Source organism: Peromyscus eremicus, chromosome 7 (assembly GCF_949786415.1).
Source record: "Peromyscus eremicus chromosome 7, PerEre_H2_v1, whole genome shotgun sequence".
Taxonomy (NCBI): Eukaryota; Metazoa; Chordata; class Mammalia; order Rodentia; family Cricetidae; genus Peromyscus; species Peromyscus eremicus.
Window position 1 is genome coordinate 100066741 of NC_081422.1, and position 23481 is coordinate 100090221.

Genomic DNA, 23481 nt, shown 5'->3' on the forward strand with positions numbered 1-23481 from the left:
CAGCCTTTTATAATCTACGCAGAGTGTTCTTCTGACACTTCAGCCTTTTCTGTTTATAGAATTGTGAGTTAGTCCAGTGATGCTAATAGCAATTTCAGCTCCTGTGCTACCCTGGCCCCATTAGTATTAAACGTCATTAAGCTACTGAAAAAAAAAAGTCAAAGTGATCATCCTTGTGCTTGCTAGAATGTTCTAGGCCCCAAGGCACAGTGTTACATCACTTACTCTTTACATCATCTCGAGGTACCACTCTCCTTATTTCACAGATAAGTACCTTTCAACCCTGTTGCTTCGATGCTGTCTCAGAAATTACAGAGCTGGAAAAGCCCATGAGACAATGGTGCCAGCCTCTAGTTGCTAGGAAAAACCAGTCACACACAGATGGCAGAGTGACAGCCTCGGTACCAGAGTGTCCCAAGAGGGTGATGTTTTGACCAACTGGGTCGAATCTAAATGCACAACCACGGTAAGTCAAAATGGTTCCTGGAAGTTCTGGCTTCGACCCACCCAAAGTTTCCTCTCTCCGCTGCCTCTCACTCGGTCGGGTGGGAGTGCAGCTAACGTTCTGTAAGTCTTCGCTTGAAGACGATGTTTGTTCCTTATTCTCCCTTCTCTAAGTAACTGTCAGATGTTGGGACTTATTTACGACACATTTTCCAGTACTCTTGTACTGCTGTCTGGAGCCCCACATGAACGACCCCAACATCGGAAGGACGGGCTGGGGCCAGGGTGTCTTTGGCATTGAAGCCGCTGAGAATGGGACGTTGTGAATCTAGGCACAGCTGTCTCCATTACAGGTGGTTCACTGAGGGATGCCACATGCTGGGTTTAACCCTTAATCCAAGAGCTTCGGTTGGGATGGCTTTTCTTTTATAAAGTGGGAACCTTTACATAACGGAAGCTAAAAAAAAAAAAAAAAAAACTGTTTACTTCCTTTGCGTTTGTGTGGATGTGTGATATACGGGTGTGTTCTTTTCTGTATTTGTACATGCATGTGATTTGTGCAGATGTCTTTCTCAGTCACTCTCCACCTTTGAGACAGGGTCTCTCGCTGAACCTAGAGCTCAGCCATTCCTTTAGCTGTCTCTGTCCAGCTCTGGGCTTACAGATGTACAGTTTCATGTTTAGCCTTTGCTGGGTGCTGGGGACCTGAATTCAGGTCCTAACACACTTTACTGCCTGAGCTACTTCTAGACCTCTATATTTTGGGTTTTGAGACAGGTTTTCACATAACCCAGACCAGCCTTGAACACACCATGTAGGTAAGGAAGCCCTTGAACTCCTGATCCTCATGCTTCTGCCTCCCAAGTGCAGGGATTAAAGGGGTGTGCCCCCATACCTAATTAGACAACTTTTAAAAATCACACAGCAATGACTACTACCATGATCATCTAAAGGACATTCACACCTGTTTACTAGCTCCTGATTTAGTGTCTTTGGATGCAGAAGCAATGCGGTGAGTAGCTAGGGAAGCAGTGGCCAAGCAATTGAGCATCAAGTCCTGACATGGCCACCCCACACCTGAAGCTCACCTTCTCTAGGCTCAGTCTTCTCATCTACAAAACGAGAAGAATGATTTCCGATCTCGCACACAGTAGTTGTGAGAATGCAGCAGGATAATGATACCTCGTGCCTGGTATCAGCAATCAAGCATCTATCATTGTATTTTGCTAACCAGGATGACCTGTTCTGAAAGCAGGAAACTGTAGCTATGTATTTCATGAGGTTTGTGAATATTGGTGAAGTACATGAACGAAAACTGTTTTATACAATGCTCACCGAAAAGGCACGCTTGATGGACGGCACGTTGCTGAATGCGATCACCACCGGCACAATGTCCAGGGCACTGAACTCCATGGCAGCCGTGGTGATGGACTGGATATCAGCTGACTGACCACTGCTGAAGAACGTGGCAATTTTCCTCACATGAGCCCCTGGAAGGGTTCGCTTGAAGACGTTCCTAGAGACAAACCTCATGGCTTTGCCAATATCCCTGCTGTCGGAGGATCTCTCGTAAGGAAGAGCTTCGATTTCCCTGAGCAGCTGATCCTTCCTGTAGGTGTCTGAGAAGCGGATGAGGTGCCTGGTGTGGGAGTTATAGGATAGGATGGCAACACGGGCACCCACGGGACAGCTGGTCTCCCTGACCTTGACATCCCTAACCAGGGAAGCCATCATCCCCTTCATCCGCTCAAAGTCCTGCTCTGTGACATCCCGGGACTGGTCCAGGACAAACACCAGCTCAGTCGGATGCACTGGGCACTCAGATTTTTCTGAAAGACAAAAAAAAAAAAAAAAGCCTCTTATCATGCAGAATGTTTGCCTAAAAGCAATACATGGAAAGCAAAATCATTTTAAATGCTAACTATTCAAACATTTAAACATTAAATAATTAATAACCCAAATATTAAAACATATAAAATATTAAATGTTTACATCTTGAATCATTAAAATTGCTGTTCTAAAAGCTGGCTGTGCTCTCCTGAGATGAGCACAAAAGAAAACAGTCTAAAATCAACATGATTAGGGATTAAATCTGTAAGTTAATTACCCAATTCCTTCTACATACTAGAACCTTTTTGGAAATATCCTTTACCCTACAGGAGCTGGCTCAAAGGCATAGTCTTCTGCATCTGCACTTTAATCATGTTAAAATACAAATTGTTTTCACTTAATGAGGAAAATAAAAACAAAGTGGAAAGGATTTTTTTTTTTCCAGAGCTGAGGACTGAACCCAGGGCCTTGTGCTGGCTAGGCAAGTGCTCTACCGCTGAGCTAAATCCCCCACCCCCCCTTTTTTTTTTGTTTTTTCGAGACAGGGTTTCTCTGTGTAGCTTTGTGCCTTTCCTGGAACTTGCTTTGGAGACCAGGCTGGCCTCGAACTCATAGAGATTCACCTGCCTCTGCCTCCTGAGTGCTGGGATTAAAGGCGTGCGCCACCACCACCCGCGTGAAAAGGATTTTAAAGGAATAGCTGTGGAGACTCCTTATACAATTAAAAAAACAAACCCTGGAGGACAAAGGTCTAGGGATGTAGCTCAGTCAGCCTGGTGTCACATGACATGTACAAAGCTCTGGGTTTGAGCCTCAGCACCATATAAAACAGATATGGTAGCATATGCCTGCAATCCCACACTTGGGTGGTAGAGCCAGGAAGATCAGAAGTTCAAGGTCACTCTGAACTACAAAGCTTCACAGACAAAAGAAATGACTCCATGGCCAGTTATACTCCATGTTGAAAGCAAACTCATCCATCGCAGGGGAGATGGGACATAATTTATTAGCCTCTGAACCTATAGTGGGATGAACATGTTTTTCAAAATCAAAGTAATGCTAATTTTACAATTAAAAGGTGACTCATAACTAAATTTGGACTTGGTGCTTCTAGCTCTGTTAGGGTTGTTTTGTACAGGGTGCAAAACCCAGCAGTGATGCCAGTATAATTTAGAGATGCAGGGAAGAAAAGATGAACAGTACTGTCTGAAAACACAGAAAAAGTTTTAGATTCCAAGGAAAAAACTATGTAAGGGCTAATTCGAAGTACAGCCCTGAAGCCAGCATGCTGCTTCCAGGAGCCCCAAGGACTCTGGAGAGCACACTCCGATGGCTTCTGCCACCACAAAGCAGGTGACATCACTGCCTACTATCCAACTCATGCTGCCAACTCATTCTCTGGCCTTGTTAATAATTGCAACTTTTTATTTGAAACTTCTTCCTAATAAACTGAGATTAGCCAGAGCCAAAGTCCACACACCGCAGCGAACTTCTACAGTAAGAACAGCCACAGAGCAGCCTTTCCGAAGCCGTGGGGCCTCTCATTGGATTTTATACTTCCACTGTCGATTATATTTTTGTCCACTTATCCACAAGAAAACCTAAAACTCCATGGCACAGTTAAAACTAGAACAATTAGCTTTATATCCCCTCTTTCATGACGTGTGTCTTCACCTGCACTCAGTCCTTCCTTACTGCCTAATATTGACATTACTTCTTGTTCTTTCTACACGTTATACCGTACCCACACATACCTTTGTTTATCTACATATGACAGGCTATGAGGGGGAACATGATTTTCTGAGATTATGTAACCCCATTTAACATTGTAAGTCCATCTATTTTCTGCAAACTTTGTGATTTTCCTTGAGAGCTGAATTTTAGTCCATCATATGTATGAGACTACAACAACCAGCTTGATGTAGCCTTTAGCTCCACCTCCATTTGTTTTTAACATGCCAATCCCCACCCCTTACCCCCCACCCCTGTCCCCACTGTATCACAGGGATACTGGGCTCTGTTGCTTCCTAGGGAATGTCTGGGTCTGCCCTGTTCCAAGATGCTGGGATTTGAATCCCCCTGCCATGCACTTAGAAAACGGTGGCTCCTTTAGTCATGACTTCAAGTTCACCCCTTCAGAGAGGATCCCTGGTCCAAACAGTATCCATCCCTGCCCCTGACACTACTCGGTTGCAGTGCAGCCTGGGCGTTATCTCAGATTCTGAATGCTTTCATTTGTTTTTTTTTTTATTCGGACTCTCCATGAAAATGGAAATGTGTAAGGCTGGGAATCTTGTCTGCTGACAACTCTGTCCCCAGCTCACAGGAGGCTTTGAATAAATCCTCATTGAAGGAATGAATCAGCAGAGGGTAAAGGCTGGTGAATTTACATAAGGGGATATATATATATATATATATATATATATATATATATATATATATCAGGCTGATGATGGGTTTATATAAACATATCCCATAATAAGCATTGGTAAAACACATACAAAAGGAGACTAAAAGATACTGAGCCAGGTTGGTAATTAACGTTAAGCACGAGCTATGGAAGTCTCAGCATTATCTCCACTGCACATTTCACTCACTCGTTATCTGATCCTACTTCCATTCTGCCCCTCTGCACCTTAATCACTGAACTACAGAGAGGACATGATAGAGAGGGGGGAGAGAAAGAGAGGCAGCGTGAGAAGAGAAACGAACAGAGGACAGGAGAGAGAAGATGAGAGAAAGAGGGAAGGGAGGAGGGAGGAATGATATTTTTAAAAAACCAGGTAGGAAGGCGAATGGTGATGCACGCCATTAGAATATTATTAACAATGAAAGGGCCTTTCAGTTGGTTGGGAAAGAGCAGTGAAACTCAGCTACAGCTGATGAGTCATTAGAGGCAAGGGTCTGCTGTGAGTGTGAGCAAAGGAAGCCCGGGTCCAAGTTCTAGCAGCTGGCAGGCAGCACGATGCTTGACCTCATCCTTCCTTAGAGCTTGAGTAAAGCACGCTGTAAATGCTGATCACTCACCATGTCTGCCAGCTGGGGAGGAAGAAGAAAAGAGAGCGGGTTATTACTTGGTGGGACAACAGGGTTCTACATTGCATGGGGAAGTCAGAGCAGTGGAACCCTGCCTGCCTGTGTGCCGAACTCAAAACTCAAGGCAACAGATGTCTGGAGAGAATGCAGCTGGGCCCTGCATCCTGGGATAGCGGGATTCCTTCCAGAGGGGAGGAGATAGGGGAGGCAGGACAACAGAAACATAAATCAACACCCTGCAGCCAGTCACAGAAGGTAGAGACCCTCTGAGAGGGGACAGGATACTGCAGGAGCTGAGCTCGATTTGGGAAGTTAGATGGTCCCAACCTCTCTTCATAATTTCTCATGTACAGATCTATAGATATCAACCATATATGTGCAAACATGTATGTGTCTTTTGTTCGATTTTCTTGTTTTGTTTGTTTTTTAAAAGGAGGTATGGGGTGATGAGGATCAAGCTCAGGGCTTTTCTCACTTTCTCATGACCAGCTGAGGACTCTACCTACCACTGTGTTACATCCCTTTTGTCTTCTACAGTGCTGGGGATTGAACTAGGCTCTTGCCCAAGCTAGTCAAGTGCTCCACCAATGACCTACATCCCAAGCTCAAATATATACACATATATGTACAGCTATACATGCATATACATATGTACATATAAATTTGCATGCATATGTCTCTATGTACACATAGTACATGCTTGCATGGGTTGAGTTTCTCTTACCTAAAAGGCGGGAACTACTAGTGTTACTGATCTCAGATTTTTTTTTCCCCAGGTGGGATATTGACACATATACATAATGAGATCTCTTGGGAGCAGACCCAAGTCTCAAGACAAAACTCATTATGTTTCATATGTTCTGATGTGTGTAAAGTGAAGATGAGTATATACATTGTATTTAGTGTGCCCATGTTTTGACCACAGTTTGTCACATGAGGTGTGAACTTTTCTACTTGTGACATTATGTCAGCACTCAAAATGTTTGGGGATTTGGGAAGATTGCCCTGTAAATGGACATGTTTGTGTATCATATAATTGAAAGTGATACACGTACTCTGAAAGAAATAAATATTGGCTGGACCTATAGTGCCTGGCTACAAGGCATGCATAGTTGTTTAAATTTCAAATAATCGAATGAAAAATTTAGCTTCTAGGTGACATTCTTCATGTTTTAGTGTCTAAAGCCACGTGTGACTGGCAGCGAGGCTGCTGAATGGTGCAGGGGGTACCTCTACCAGGGCAAATTGTTCAACTGAGCAAGGCTGCTTTGGGCCACTCATTCACAGAGGTCCCCTCCTCCGCAAGGCCAGGCCTTGGAGGAGTCCTGACTGTATTCACAGGGTCATATGCTTTTATAAAAAGTACACAAGTTTTTAACTCTTTTGTGCTCTAAGTCATACTCCTGAAATAATGTTGTGTATTTTGGACCAGGTATGCTGGATGGAACCCTCACACTTTGAAAGATCAGGCCCTGCTCGTGGCTCTGCCACTCATGATTACTGTCTACTTGGCTCCCACATCAAGAAAGAAAAAACCGACTGTGCTAATTCAACCTCAAAACAGCCTATCTTCATGGACTCAAGGTATAGGTTTTGATTCCCACCAGCGTTCCTTTCTGCTACGGAGAGGCCGAGTCCTGAGCAGCATGGTTGAACGGTTTCTAGAGCCATTGAAATTCTCTGGCTCTGGGCTTGGGGAGACGGCTCAGTGGTTAAGAGCACTTGCTGCTCTTGCAGAGGACCTGGGTCTGCTTCCCAGTTACACAGTAACTCAAAACCATCTGTAACTCCAGTCTAGGGGATCTGATGCCCTCTTCTGGCTTCCATGGGCACTGCATGCATGTGTTGCACATACACTCAGGAGCACACACACATATGAACGTACAAACATTTGTTTTTTAAGTTCTGTGTCTCTAGGAACAACGCCCTCTATAGAAATGGTCCCTGCTTTATCTGTTTTTTTCTCCCAAAATTGCCTTGAAGAAATTTTTAATGCCTCCTTTCAGTTGTTGTGTTTACTCAAGGAGCATTGTGCATATTTAAACAAACATTTGACACAATGAAGGTGTGAATACAGAATTGCAACATCAGTTGATATTTACAATGATAAGAATACACCCTGTTACAAGGATCTTAAATTCAAAGAGCTTTTTGCCAAATCTGAACACCTTTTTGCTTTTTGTATTTTTGAGAGAGAAAATTATCGGCAGAACAAGTGTTATTATGAATTTCACAAGCCAATCAATAATCCCAGTCAAGTTCATCTTTCCAGGAAAGGAGCAATAGACCAGAAACCCAAACTAGGGTTCCCCCACATCGTCACAGCTGCCTCTTCCTACTGCCGAACACAGTCCTGTCAATACTGTCTGACGTCAGCAATCATCTCCAACTCAGCTCAATAGGACTCTTCTCTTCCCTGACTGACTTGACCATTGGGGAAGTTCTGACCTCAGTCTTCCACAGGTTTAAAGCCTCCAGTGTATATAACTACACAACACTGGGAACGGGCTCCAACACACTCTCTGGTAGCCAGAGAGGGAGTTAATAGGCACCACCCGCTCCCTGTTGACTCAAGATTTACTCATGACATCTCTCATGTGGAGAGACTGGTTGGTAAATTATATCTGTTCTGAGAGCCAAGTTCCCTAACTTCCTTCTAAGAAAGCTGATAGATCGTGAGTGCAGAGGGATGTGTGTGTGTGGGAGTGGGGATGAGCGTTATTTTAAGGAGAGTACTTACGGCTGTGATCCCGCACATACTGAATAAGGTCACATGTCTGTGGTTCAAAGATAAAACACAGAGAATTAACCATATCTCTGGGTCATGAAGTTTATAAAGTTAAAGGCATGCTCAGAGTACCGTGTGGGAACAGGAGATACTTACGGAAAATGAAGCCAGCCCTCGGGCCCCTTTCATGCCCTAGGAAAGGAAACAAGCGAAACCTGTTTTATGGCTGTGCACTTACACCTCGGTAGCCAGGATGTGCACCAACACTGCTCGGAGGAACCTTTGAAAAGGGCGTACTCCCATGAAGTTAAAGGGAGCGGAGAACACACGTGGGACACTCACTGCCCCTTGAAGAGAACGCTGAGTGCACACAAGCCTCCAAGGTTACTTTCCCCAAGTCCTGGCAGAGAAGCCCAGAACCTGACCAGGCTGCCCACCTGAGGGTGGCCCACAGAGCCTTGGAGCAGGCGTTTCAGTTCACAACTAGCAAAGACTGAGTTACCTGTTCCCAGACGCCTCTCCTGTGACTGAGTCTTCCACCCTATGTTGTATTTCCACCATAAGCAGAGGTCAAAGCCGAGCCTAGACCATTCCTATCCATGGCTGATGCACAGAGGGGCTAGCCTCAAACACCTGAAAAGCTAATCTCAGCATCTTCCCCAAATGAATATACACACGTGCGTGTCTGGGTGGAGGGTAGAAAGAACAAAACTGGCTTAACTTCTTATTTCAATCCCATCCTGGAACAGGGAGAGTCTGGCTTCTCTCAAACAGAAACAACAAATGAAAAAATGCAATGGTGCCCCACCCAACTCCCAGATCTGTTCCACAGGAGCACAGTCTTAATCACACTTACTGCTCATCCTTCCGAATGCACACACCCACTGTATTCATTGATCACTTGCTAACGTAGGATGGAGACAGCGACTGGACCGATAACCACACTCACTGATAAGAATATGAAATCTGAGGCTGCTGAGAGGGCTCAGTGGGTCAAGGTACCTGCAGCCAAGCTTGATGACCTGAGTTCATTCACCAGGACCCACATGGTGCAAGGAGAGAACTGATTCCCAAAGTTGTTCTCTGACCTCCACAAGTATGCCATGGCATGTGTCCCACCCCCAATACATAAATCTATAAATGTAAAAAAAAAAACATTTTGAAAGAGAAACCCCATTTTGGTCTGATTTTTCACTTTCTCCATTTCCTCCCTCCAAAGAGACATATTTAATTAGCCCCAAACTCTCCTTTGCTAGAACACATGGGATAGTGGACACTGTGGCCAAGCAGCAGAGAAGGAGGTACGTAGGCTTGGAGAGGGGTGTGCCCACGCACTGACCTCCAAGGTGTAAAGAGCTCACAGGGGATATTTCCTCTCACCTTCCGTCCAGGGGGTCCCGGCTCCCCAGAGGATCCTGGCTCTCCTGGAAGCCCAGCAGATACCTCGAAGCAGAATTAATTCACTTTATAACCATATTTTATACATCAAGTAAATGGTTTAAATTCAAACTTAAAATACTGACACTATTTCAAAAGTAGAACTCCCGAAGCAAAACCATCCATTTTCATCTTAGAAAATTTCTAAATTTCATCAATTTAGAAAATTGATAGATTTCTAAAATACTCAAAAGGGGGTCCCCAGCAACAATTTGTTTTTCAAATGTTACTTATGAATACTTTGCTACTTTTCTTGTTCTGTTGGTATTAAGATGTCTTTTTGAAAACTGATTTGTATCATACTTTTTCCTGATGCCTCGATTTTGGTTTTGTTTCTTTGATATAAGGTCTTCCTGTACAGCCCTGACTGGCCTCCAATTCACCATCCTCCTGCCTCTGTCTCTCAAACACTGGGATGACAGGTGTGTACTCCCATGCCTGACTCTCTGCTACTTTTTAAATTTACATACATATATACAAGCATTCATTAATACATATATACATACATATTTCGGTTACTAAATATTCTTATACACAAAATCACTTTTCATGGCTTCATGGTATTTTACTGTGTGGAAATTCTGTAATTTATTTAATTGGTTCCTTGCTGTTGGCATTTATGTTTGATGCTGTTAACAAGCAATACTATTATGAAGTTATATACACAATTCTGATTATTAGTGAACATTATTAAGACTAGGATTGTTGAGTCAAGGGAAAGTGGTTTTCTTAAGAACATGAAGGTAACTAAATTGAAACACACACACACACACACACACACAAATTGTGATCACATGCTAAGTCACAGAATCCATGGGGTGGGGGAACAAAACCAACCACACAAAGATAGCAACAACAAAACATTTAACAGTTGGCTGGAAATGTCTGTAACGAAAAGGACATAACAGCAAAAATAATGACAGAAACAACTGTTGTCTTGTTTACTGTATGTTAAGAATTTTTTCTATGCAAATTTAACAATACAGTTTGTCCTAGAAAAGGCTAGCATTTAGATTTTGTTGAAGAAACGATATTTTTTTCTTCATTCAAAATGCCATAGAGAAGAGGCTATAGAAATCTCTCAGTGGTTAAAATCACCTCCTGCTTCTCCAAAGGTTCCAAATTTGGTTCCCAGCATCCATGTCAAGAGAGTCACAAACCTGTAATTCCAGCTCCAGGGGAACTGATACCCTCTTCTGGCCTCTGCATGCACCTGCACTCATACACATATATCCATTGATAGACACACATGTGTGTGCACAGACACAATTTTTTAATGCTACAGGATTTATATCTTTTACAGTAATAAGTGAAGTTATCTAAAAACTAATTTATAAAAGCATGGCCTGTGGAGAAATAAAGAATCATTACCGTCCCCCAGGGTCCAAATGATATTGACAGTATTGAAAAAAAAAAACCCTTAATGTCCTCACTTTATTTAAGAGGTATGTTTATCTTCAAGAGAAAAAAAGAGGCAGATTGAATACTTTTGTCCATTTCTAATATTTTAACAATAGATTTTAGAGTAAAAATGAATACTACAGGAAAAAAGGAAGTCTCAGTGTTTTGGAGCCTGGAAATCGGCTAAGTGTTGTGAGAGATGGCTTGGCAGATCTGAGGAATCTGAATCTTGAGCCAGCAGCAGGGAAATCGAGAACCAGCGGGTTTGGTATCACACATTCCCAGAAGGCCCAGGTGTTGCATGAATCTTAATTGATCTTATAATAAAAAACCAGAACCAGATCATTGTGGCCTTGAACTCACAGAAATCCAGACAGATCTCTGCCTCTGCCTCTTGAATGTTAGGATTAAAGGTGTGTGCCACCACTGCCTGACCTCTGTGACTGGCTCTGTCCTCTGATCTTCAGGCAAGTTTTATTTCTCAGATTACAAACAATATGTCACCATACTCAGGCTTTGGAGGCCAGGTGCCTCAGAAGCAGAGGTGAAGAAGCCAAATAAGGAGGGTTAGTGAGAAATCACTAGAAGAATTCCCCACTCTCCATTTTCAGCAGGTAGTTGGATACACTTTTCTCCACCAGCAAAAGAAAAACAAAGATAAAACAGGGATGGGACTCTGGGTAGAGCTGAGGACCGATATTACCACATTGAACCAGGAAACCAAATGAAAATATGCACACTGAGTGCGAGCCTCCAGCTCTCACTGTCCTTATGTCTTCTAGAAAACTGACATCCAGAGCTGTACTCTCCAGAAACAGGTAGAAGAAATTTGAAGGGTTGTTAAGCACAGAGTTCCATCAGATCATTGTCCAGTGAGTTCGTATCTGACAAACTCCAATCATGTCCTCCAGCTTCCCAATCAGACCTTTTCTACTCGATTCTCAGTGTGAATACACAGCTCATTCTTGAGATATAGTAGAGATAAAAGTCAAAACAGAAGAAAAACTGTAGAAGACAGACTGTTGAGCAAAGAGGATCTAAAAGCACTCATTTATATCCTCAGGGTGATAAGGAAAAAAATGCTTCAATCATGAAACAAGAATAGTATACTATGGAAAAGGAACAGTCAGATTTTAGCAACAAAGGTAAAGCATGGGATATATATTAAAAATAAAATCATGCCGGGCGGTGGTAGTGCACACCTTTGATTCCAGCACTCAGGAGGCAGAGCCAGGTGGATCCCTATGTGTCCAAGGCCAGCCTGGTCTACAGAGCGAGATCCAGGATAGGCACCAAAACTAGACAGAGAAACCCTGTCTCAAAAACAACAACAACAACAAAAAGTTATAAAAATAAAATCAAGAAACATTCTCAGAAAGGAGAGAAAAACATCAAAGAGATGTTGAACAAATAAAATACAACAGGAAGTAAACTAAAGGACTATATTATTACACTGAATAATAGGTACCTCAAAAATACAGAATTAGAGAACACTAGAGGCAGGGGACACAAATCAACAAAATAATAAGCATTTCCTAGAACTGAAGGACACATATTTTGAGGGTCAAGGGGCCTGCTTAATGCTCAGGAAAATGGATAACAATGGCCAGATCACAAAACCCAAGGCAGATTAAAATGCTGGTGACTCAGAGGCGATCCTGTGGGGTTCCAGAGAGAAAACACTGGCATACAGGGATTTGAACGGCCTTAGACTTCCCAAAGAACAAATAGAAATAACAGAAAACATAACTGCCTTCAAAATTCCAGCCCAGAGCTGTACACTAGCCAAAATATCGACACATCTGGAGGTAATAAAAGTCCTTTTCAGATGCTGGCTGTATTATCAAATGTTCCTGTCAGTCACGTCCTCTTAGCAGCTTGTCAGGGTTTGCACATGAAATGACCTCTCACCCGACTTATGTTTGGAACTCTTGGTGTCCAGATGCTGGCCCTATTTGGGGAGGCTTTGGAAGCTTTAGGAAGTGGAGCTTAGCCGGAGGAAGCAAGTCATGCAAAGATATGCCTTAAAGCTTCGACTGGGCCCCCAGTCGGCTCCATTTTCCTCTGTTCCCCACCATTGTGGTGTCCTCCCATGAGCCCCCAAACATGAACCAAATGACCACGGACTGAATCCTCTGACACTGGGAGCTAAAGTAAACCTTCATTCTCTACAGTGATAAGAAAAGTGATGAATACAAGGTTCCTGGCTGAGTGTTCCCTGATGGGAAATCCAGGAGGGTGTGGGAAAGAGAAGGAGAGAGCTGACAGGGGTGGAGTGGAGGGGATCTCAGAGCCAGGTGCAGGGCGGCTGAAGAGTGGCAGCTGACACCAGGCAGCAGGGAAACCAGGTCAGGCTGTTCAGGATATGTCTGCTGCATATGCAGATCTCTTCTGTATGCAGATCAATGTCAGGTTAAGAGAGGGAAAACCCCCAACTTTATAGTGGGAAATAAGTTCGTATCACCTAAAACTCAAACATCAAAAAGCAGGAATGCAAACAGACTGCCAATTCCAAAAACAACCACTTGAGATGAAAGCCGTCTTTTGGAGACAAGGAAATAGGAGGAGGTGGAGAGAGGGTGGGACTGCCATTTTCTCTTGTGCTGGGTGGGGGTGAGGTGAGGGCCTCGGGTACATCAGACAAGCGCTCTACCAGTAAGCCATGGTCACAGTCTGGGGTCGCCTCTCTTTAAATTCATTTTTAAGATGACGGATAAAAGCTATTTTAAAGTAAGGAAACTTAAGATGTTGTCTGACTCTTTAAGCAGGAGTGTCCAACAGGAGAGGTTTTGCCACCTAACAGGACGACAGTTTCTGGAAACATGCTGGTTGCTCTAATTAGGGAAGGAGGGTGGTAGTTGGAGTCCAGTGGAAGGCTCCAGGGATGCAGTTGAACAACCCACGCTGCCCAGGGGCAGCCTCCCCAGTGAAGGCTATCCAGCCCCAGTTGGCAATAGTGCCCAAGCCCAAGATCCCTGCTTGAAACCTGTTTGAAGATTTTTTTGCTTTTGTTTTTGTTTTCAACACACATACAAACATACATATATGCACAGCTGAAACAGGCTTATAGATTTTTAAGAAAAAGAAAAACGTCAAGGTAAAGATTCAGTGAACTCAAGCTAAGAACAGAGTAACTCCAAGAGACCTGAAAAAACATTCATAATTGAAGGCTAAATCTTTCCAGAGAAAACATTTGCTCTTCCAGGCAAAACCCTGGACATTTTCAATGTTTAAACTCCAATTTCAAATCCAAGTATTACTCATGTCAAGGGGAGGGAAGGAAGCAGTTGGGGTGGGAGAAACTAGGAAGTTACAGCAGTCCAACACGGAGAACAAAGAAGGAACCAGAAAGCCTCTCCAGAGGCCCAGACACCGAGCCTGCGCGTCTCCCAGCAGTTACGTGCACTAAAACTCAGAGACTGTGCCATCATAGGGAGGGCCCCAACAAACGGTTGCACTTGTTAGCATGCTGCTGGTGTTCAAGGCTACACCACTCCGTTAATAAGCCCAGGGAAATGATCCAGAGACGTTTCAATGCAGATGACATCTGGATTAATTTGAAAGTCTTTTCCAATTATTTTCCTAATTATATTCATCTTCATCATTGCTGAGGGCAGACTTGCAATCCGAAAACACATATGAGGAAGAGAATTACAGCTGGAAGCAGCCACCACCCCCACCCCCACCCCCACTCGGGAGCAGCAGGGGGAAGAGGACATTCCTTGTTTTGAAGCCTTAAAACCTCCAAACATGGTCCCTATACATAAAGTTCTTCTTAGAGTATGTAGAGAAAAACTAGATCACAGTAAAATTCACTGTGGAGACAAAGCGGGAAACTCAAGTGTGTGTTTCTGTACCAGGGTTTTTCTAAGACCTTGTCATGGACAGGGTCATAGACAGGTTTTTTTCCAATCACGAGGCTGTTCAGAAAGAAAAGAGGCAAATACTTTGAGAGACAGTTTGTTGTGGGAGATCTGTTTGTGTTGCTGCCCCGAGATAGCCAATAGAGTCAGACCTTGGTTCACAGGGCCGAGTCCACATTCAGCTGGCTGGAGTGGACCATAGAGTTTTCTGGCTGACTCAGAGGAAGCTAGAGGGACACACAGAATGAATAAGGAGGGGTGAGGGAGATGTGCCGGCCTCTTCAATAGGGAAGGTAGAGAAGAGAACAGGTGACTATTCTCTGTCATTCTGTGATCTCTCAGGTTTATTCCCTAACATTTAACTCCTGAGTTTTATTTTGTAATAAAGCAATAAAAGACATCACAATAACAATTGACCTAAGCATGCCTCATCACAATAAAATCTCAATTAAACAAATCTAAAGTCAATAAATGCAAGTGTTCCATCCTCCTTCTATTCCCCTCTTCCGTTCTCTGGAGATGTGGGCTCACTATGTAGCCCAGGATGGCCTTGAACTTGAGATCCTTCTGTCTATGTCTTCCTAATACTGATAAAAGGCATGGGCTACCACCTCCATTTCTAACCATCTGTAACCTGAGGCTCACTCCTGTGACACATGGTGGATAGTTGTGTTCAACTGACACAAAGCGTTAGGCAATACTCAACTCTCCCATCAGCTTAGGAAGACATTTGGTTTGACACCCCGAAATCCCACAAAACACAGGAAACACCTGGTAAGCGAGGAGAGGACCTTATTAAAAGTAGTTCAACAAAAGCTTTGATAATAAAAGCAAGATGTTAATGGATATTAGTGTTCACCAAGTCTGCTAGGAAGACTGGATTAAACTGATCATACAAGAACCTGCTTTGCATCACAAAAATCCCTTTAAAACATCTTATTTCCATGGTTAAGAATGATACACTGACCACGGAATGGGTAAACTTGGTTGATAAAACAGTTCATTGCCTTCTTGGTGGCATTGGAAGATGAGTGTGGGGTCTATTTTTCATTCCACAAATAGAGCTTAACCCCAAATGCACACATTTTCTAATTTTTTTGTTTTTAAGACTAGGTAACAATTCTAATGACCATTAACACGGAAGAGGCCCTGCCAAAGTAGCTGGAGTTGAGGGCTGAAGAGATGGCTCAGCTGATGAAGAGCTCGCTGTGCAAGATGAGGACCTGACTTAAATTCCAGCACTCATATAAAAGCTATGTACAGTGGTGCATACCTATAACCCCAGAACCAGGAGGCAGAGGCAGGCTACCCGGGCTTGCTGGCCAGTCAGTCTAGCTGAATTGGTAAGTATAAGTTTCAGTGAGAGACCCTGACTTGAACGATAGGATGGACAGCACTTGATGCTCTTGCTTAAGACCTGGATTTGATTTCTGAGCACCCACGTGGCAGGCAGCTCAGAACCACATGTAATTCTAGTTCCAGGAGATCTGATGCCCATTTTTGGTCTCTGTGGGCAACAGGCATGCATGAGTATGCTTAGATGCATGCAAGCAAACACTCACATCCTTTCAATGTTTTTTGAAAAAAAATATTAAGAGAAAAAGATGACGAGTGATTGAAATAGATACCTAACATTGATATCTGGTTTCTATATGCACACATACATGAACATGCATATGGCATGCATGCATACACACACTCATCATACATATGAACATCATCAATCTCTCTTTCTCTGCCCAGACATATCCACACATAGCAGCTGAAGTTATCCGCTGGATAGCTTACCGTTTTGCCTCTGGCTCCCTTGGGGCCAGCCTCTCCTGGATCCCCAGGATCCCCAGTTTCACCCTAAATAAATATATTAAAATTAAAATAAGAATTATTATTGAAATCAAATACAGATGTCACAGAGGTGTGTCTATGTCTGTAAACTGACTCAGATGTCAAGTCGTACATATACATGTTGCCTTGTGTTGCTCTCTCCATAGCAGACCGTGTCATCATTGGCCCATGGGTCAGTCTTCCAGACCAGAACTCAGGCTCCTTGGAGAACTAAGCACTCCTTTTGTTTGATCTTCTGACCCTACCTGCAGGGCCTGACATTTACAGAGGTCAGTAAAATTTTCCAGAGGAATGAAAGCCCCGAGGTGGAGGTTATCGGTGCTGACTAGTCACGTGACAGTGGTTTCTACAGAGACACTGGGAAAACTCAAGCCAGGCAACCTCTCAGCATCTGCTTTATTTCTCTACATTTTACTTTCCTTTAAGCCAGCGGTTCTCAATCTGTGCATGGCGACCCCTTTGGGGGATTGAACGACCCTTTCACAGGGGTGGCCTCAGACCATTAGAAAACACAGATATTTATAACTCATAACACTTAGGAAGTAACAATGAAAATAATGTTGTGGTTGGGGTCACTACAGCATGAGGAACTGAATTAAAGAGTCACAGCTCTAGGAAGACTGAGTACCACTGCTTAAGCAATGAAGAAAATAGGGAAGGAGAATATTTGAGGAGAAAACGTTCAAAATGATTATCTTTCTCCCTTTATAAATTAAAAAACTTAAAGTGGAATATTTTTAAAGTTCTTATATTCATAAACAGATCATATTAAACTTGATAGGAGCTCTTCCCTATGATACCCCACCCTGCGGTGGAATATTTATTTCTCATTAACTATCCTAAGATAGAGTCCCCAGCTCTGGACTGTGAAGTGCACGTACCTTTGGTCCACTTTCTCCAGGGAATCCTCCTTGTCCCTGCAGTCAACAACAGAGAAAATCAATACATACACACTTGGTTCAAGTAGATTTGTATTGACTGTAATTCTACCACCTTCTTTGTTTACATGTCTGTGCATCAAGGAAGGGCTGAGCCCACTGGAAACTAGGCAGCACTATCAGAGAAACACACTCCAGTTTCTAAACTCGGTTACTCGTGGGTTACATAAGCAAGATGGCAGTCTAAGAGGACAGGCAGAAATATTTGAGGAGAAAGTGACCTGGAGAATTACAGAGGGCCTCAGTCTTATCTAAGCGTATGTTAAAGAAGAGAGGGTCACTTGGCCATGTGTCTCCGAGTGACAAGTAACCTTTCTCAAGTGGGTTTTGACGGAAAGGCTTAGGAAGTCAACAGAATCCAGACCTGACCTTTCATCTTACCTTCCTTTGGCCAGACTCACTGAAAAGCTTTCCTACCTATAGTGGGTAGCCGGTCCAGCTTTGACCTGGAAATACCACCCCCTTTGAGGCTTCGGTAACTGTCATGCCTACAAGCTAGAGCCGAGAGAGGACGATGAAGACCCGAGACCCAGAGGAGGCAGCTCTCTTGGTTCCTGGATGCTGGAGACCAGCTCCAGAGAACACCGCTGGACTGCTCTACACCTTTCCCAGACCCTGTAACCTATCCCTTCACTTGTAAATTACCCCACAAAATAAACTTCCCTTTTAACTATGTGGAGTTGCCTTAATAATTTCACTAATACCTGCCCTCATCTGTTAATGAATGTTATGTTACCTAAAATAAAGTTTCTTCTCTTTTGTACATGCATGTGTGTGTGAAGGAATGCACACTCATGGGTGTGCCAGTAGAGACCAGGAGGATGTCATGTGTCTTCCTCTGTCACTCTTGACATCTTAGTTTTGAGACAGGGTCCCTCACGAACGTGGAACTAGGCTGGCCAGCAAGCTCCCAGGATTCAGCCATCTCTACCCCACCCCCGCCATGCTGGGGTTAAAAGCATCACAATCACAGCCAGCATTTCCACGGGTACTAGGGATTTGAACTTAGGTCTTCTTGTTTTCATGGAAAGCACTCTTACCCACAGAGCTATCCCTCACCCCCTAAATTTTTTATTTTTTAGCATTTTTAAAGCTTTTGATGAACACCTATTACCAGTGGTAAGGGAGTGACTTGAATTTACACATACAGAGAGCATCAATCAACCCCCGATCTTCTCCCCTACTTCCCAACTTCCAATTATCATTAATCTATAAAAAATAAAGCTTTTTTTGACATAAAAGAAATCCTTATGCATATAAAATTCAAAAGGCAAAAAGAAGAAAAACCACCTGAGTCTTCCTATCCGGAGCTGTTCTAGATCCCTATTCTAGCTCCTTCCAGCTTTTAAAAATGCATTTTGAGCACTACTGGGATAAGTGTTCTTCTAAGTATATTATGAGTCTTTACTTGAATTTTCTATGTACTAATTGTAAACAGAGGTCTGGGAAGATGGCTCAGTGGATGTGGTGCTCAGTCTGCAAGCAGAGGACTCTGATCCCTGGCACCCTGGCACTGGTGGATAGAGGCAGAATTATCCCAGGGGATCAATGGCCAGCCCAGCCTATCAGAGAACTCCATGTTTAGTGAGAGATCCTGTCTCAAAAAATAAGGTAGGACGGGATAGAGGAAGACCCACCCCCAGCCCCGCTCAGCCCTGCCCCACCCTACCGCCTGTTAACATCTGGCCTCCACGCTCACATATGTGTGCACATGTGGTTCCCCCATGTTCACACACATTTTTATAATAAACTTCATATGTATTAATTTTATAGAGAGTCTATGTTCAATGTCATAGGCTATTAAATATTTCCTTTTCTGTGGAATACTAATGTTTTCAATTATTCTATGTTCTCATGAACATTATTAAAATTCCTCATTTTTTAGTTTTAATTTTCAAAAATCTTTAGCAATTGTGGTTTTTCCTCCCAATACCATCTGGGATCATCCCCATGGGACTCCACTAATGGTACACTGATCCTTTCTACTATTTTAGACTACTCTTCTACTAATGATTTGATTATCTCTCAGAATTTATCATGGATCTCTAACTTTTGTTTATATTTTCTGGGCATTTTGTAATAATAATTGGGTATTTTTCATGATGATTATATGTGTACACATGCATAAGCATGGGTGTGTGGGGTCTGTACATGTGCATGTGTGTACATGCATGTAGACAAGGGCAGAGAAGAACCTTGGGTGGTAGTCTTCAGGTACCTGGTGCCTTTATTTTGAGACAGGGTCTCCACTGGCCTTGAACTTTACCAAGTAGGCCAGACTAACTGGCCAGCAAGTTCTGGAGGTCTACCTGTTTCGGTCTCCCATCACCACTGGGATTATATGTATCCACTACCACACCACTGTTTACGTGGGTTCTAGGGACCGAATTCAGGAACTCATGCTTACAAGGCAATGCTTTACTTACTGAACCATCCTCCCAACCACTTACCATAGTTTTAAAGTCGTTATTATTAGCATATCAAAATGACTGGCTTTAGTCAACTTACTTATTTTCAGGCATTTACATATCCAGTAACAATATAATCATTTTTATTTTTAAGTTACCATTTGGGCAAATGCATTAAGAAAATGCTACAAAATTTCTCACTAATAACTGAAGCAATCATAACAAGAGGAAGACAAAATGTGAAACAGCTCCTGAGTGAAGCTCCACACAGAACCTCTAAGATTAAAGACAGTTCAAGCTGGAGCATGCCAGGCCATGTTCCACAGCCACAACATCACAGGGAAACACAGATTATTCGTTTTTAATTCTCCATTTTCACTTGCTCCTGGAACCCTGGCATGATTCTCTACCATATTGCCCACAGGACATCAACAAGTGAGCTATCGAATAGATTTTTAATTGGACCAGACTAATTATATATTGCCTTCCTTCTCTTAACCCTGGCAAGCCAAACAAGCAAGCAAAAGCACAGAGACTAGGTCCAGCTTCAGTGGGTGTAACTCACCTTTGATCCTTTGCGGCCAATGCTGCCGTATCCTGGGCTGCCGTCATCACCCTGTAAGCAAAGCCACTAATCACGCACATCCAGACTAGAGATGGAGATGGGCTTATTACAGGAGGACATGAGTGATAGATTTGAGAAACATCAGGGACAACTAGGAAGCAGGGTCCTCTATCTTGGTGAGTGACAGGGACACCAATGATGGTGTTAAAGCTCCTGAACAATAGAATTAACAATTACAGCTACTCTGTAGTTGTTGTGAACATCAAAAGAATAAGCTGGGCATCCTGTAAACTTTCAGTAGAAGTATGCATCATGATGACCCAACTCTTTGGAGAGCTTCTGTACATTAATACTTCAGCTCAAATCCATTTTCAGTTCACTGAACAAAACAAGCACGGCAAACTGCCCACACATTGGCTACTGTCCGATGCTTGTAGAAGCCCTGGGCAATGGCGAAAGGATGGAATGGTCTCTGATAAAGAGGTCCTGCAAACAAAAGGTCAGAGGTCATCACAGGAAGATGCTACATAGAAAGCTTAGTCTGTTTTTACCATCTCATCCCAAGAGCATCTTGTCTGTGGCTCTGGCTGCCTTGGAAAAGCTGGCCAATCAGAAATGTCTGTGATGCCTGTCTCAGTTACTGCTAGAACACTCTAAGGCTAGACTGAGACTGTGTCTTTACAGCTCTTCTGAGTATCCCTCAGGGATGCAGCGCAGACATCTTTTTGCTGCGGTGTGAATTGTGCCCTCCATAGGCCGTGTGTCTGAACACTTGGCCCCCAGCTGGTGGTACTTTTCAAGAGGGTGGTGGAATCTTTGTGGGTGGAGCCTTGGAGGAAGCCATCCATTAAGAGCAGACCTTAAGATTTTTATAGCCCAGTCCACTTCCTGCTCATTCTCTGCTTCCTGGCAGCAGAAGTCATGGGGCACTGCCTATTTGCCTTCCCAGCCATGCTTGATTGATCCCTCTTGAACTCTAACCAAAAGAAACCTTTCCTTTGCTGTTACTTCTTATCAAGTATTGGGTCACAGTATAGAGGAAAGTAACCAGTTCACTACTGAAGTAAAAGGTCCCAAAGTCCTGGTCAAAAGTAGCAAAAACCAGCCTACCTGCAGGCCCCGAGGACCTGGAAAGCCAGTAGCTCCCTTTCCCCCTAGGTCTCCAGGCTCTCCCTGTTCAATAGAAAAATGGAACAGGTCCTAAATCAGTTGTTCTGTTAGAGACAGGATCTCCTTCTGAGACCTAGGTTGATTGTGAATTTGTGGCAGTCCTCCTACCCCAGCCCTTCAGTACTAGGATTCCAGGTGTGAATCAGCACGCCCGACTTTCACTAGATGGTTTGTGTAACGGCAAATCAGAAACCATGGCACAAGGCACTGTTAAAGTCCCACATGTCATGGCAATGGGCTTGTATTCAGGCTTGCGTACTGTACAAATGACGGGTAAGGAATGGCTGTGGCTGGCCAAAGAGCTGGCCTCCAGCTATCACCGATGTCTCAGAAAGTCTGATGTATTGTTGAGGGTAGTTCACCATCGTAGACACTCAGTGCCATGAAAATATCCCCATCCTGATCCAGGAAGGAATCTCTCTACTGTTAAAAAAATTAGAAAAATTGTTTCCCACGATGACCTGTGCAAATCACTCAGCTCTGAGGACGGCAGATGTGTTAGCCTAGAGACCCGAGTGTAGATCAGCCGGGGAGACAAGCCAAGGATCCACCACGACTTATGAACCAATCTCAGCAGTGTCTGGGGAAACCTCAGCTACTTGGGAAAATGTTCATGGGGTTATGAAGGAAGATGAGCTCCCTTTTTAGAAAACAAAACATTACATTTAGAATAGTTTTAGATATATAGAAAGAACGCCTGCAGAGAGAGAGAGAGAGAGAGAGAGAGAGAGAGAGAGAGAGAGAGAGAGAGAGAGAGAGAGTCCCCAGCACCCTGCACATTTACCTTCCCCCATTGCTGACCTGTTAGCCACAGTCATTCATGCTCAGCACAATGAACAACCAATACTGATTCATTGTACTCCCCCAAACCCATTTTTTAGTCTCTTGGTTTTACCTACTATTTGTTCTTGGTTCCAGGTACCCGAGATTTTCCCAAATGTGATGTCTCCATAGATTCTTCCAGACTGGGATGGTTTAACAGACTTTTGTTTTTGAATGACCTTGACAGACAGCACACATCCATTGAAACACACACACACACACACACACACACACACACACACTCTCTCTCTCTCTCTCTCTCTCTCTCTCTCTCTCTCTCTCTCTCTCTCTCACTTCTTCATCCAAAGAGAAGTTTTATTCTGTGGTACCATTTCCCTTACAGCATACCCCAGGACACAGAACCAGTATGGTTCCTCTTTCAAATTGTCACTTTCTGACCATTCTTGACACACCACATGCCCCAGAGCCTCTCCTCCTTCTGAAGGTGCTTGTCCTGGTTACCCTCATATCTTATTACACAAGCCAATGAACTGTCTTCACATCACTCCCTGCTCTCCTCTATGGCAGGCTCTCCCTGGCACTTCTCCAGTGCAAAGGCCGAAGTATATGCCTCAAATTCACTCTAGCAGGAAATCCCTCCACTCTATGAAAAGCTTCTCCAGTCTACCTCACACTTTCATTCTCCTCCTTCCTCTTCTCCAATCATTAACACCTTGCTGTCTCTCCTGCCACTGAAAACACACTCCAAGCTTTTCTAGACAATGGCATGCCCAAGCAGAGACATCCTTTTCTCCCCTTTAAAGGAGGAACTCCTTGTCCGCGCCGATGGCCGCTCTGCATCCCTGTCTGCACTGAAACAGTGTTCATCGCCTGGTAGTCCAGTCTCTTTCCTTTCTCCTGTCCAAGGTGGCACTCTGGGGCCTCATCTGCAGAGCCCGTCAGCCACCAGATGTGATGGCTCTTTCCTGAATTTTTCTGTGCGGGTTGATTGTCTCCCTTTCTTTCCCTTCCTTCCCCTTCTTTGTCTTCTGTT

General features: G+C 43.6%; 1 protein-coding gene across 1 annotated transcript in view; it reads right to left on the reverse strand.

The window, feature by feature from the left end:
• Positions 1-23481, reverse strand: part of Col6a6 (collagen type VI alpha 6 chain) — a 142633-nt gene that overhangs the window by 21133 nt on the left and 98019 nt on the right. Inside the window, exons 25-33 of the mRNA XM_059268521.1 lie at positions 21606-21668; positions 20496-20546; positions 17466-17501; positions 16528-16590; positions 9419-9481; positions 8195-8230; positions 8051-8087; positions 5302-5313; positions 1780-2273 (exon numbers count right to left, since the gene is read on the reverse strand). Coding sequence (XP_059124504.1) covers positions 1780-2273; positions 5302-5313; positions 8051-8087; positions 8195-8230; positions 9419-9481; positions 16528-16590; positions 17466-17501; positions 20496-20546; positions 21606-21668 — 855 coding nt within the window. The remainder of the gene's footprint in view (positions 1-1779; positions 2274-5301; positions 5314-8050; positions 8088-8194; positions 8231-9418; positions 9482-16527; positions 16591-17465; positions 17502-20495; positions 20547-21605; positions 21669-23481) is intronic.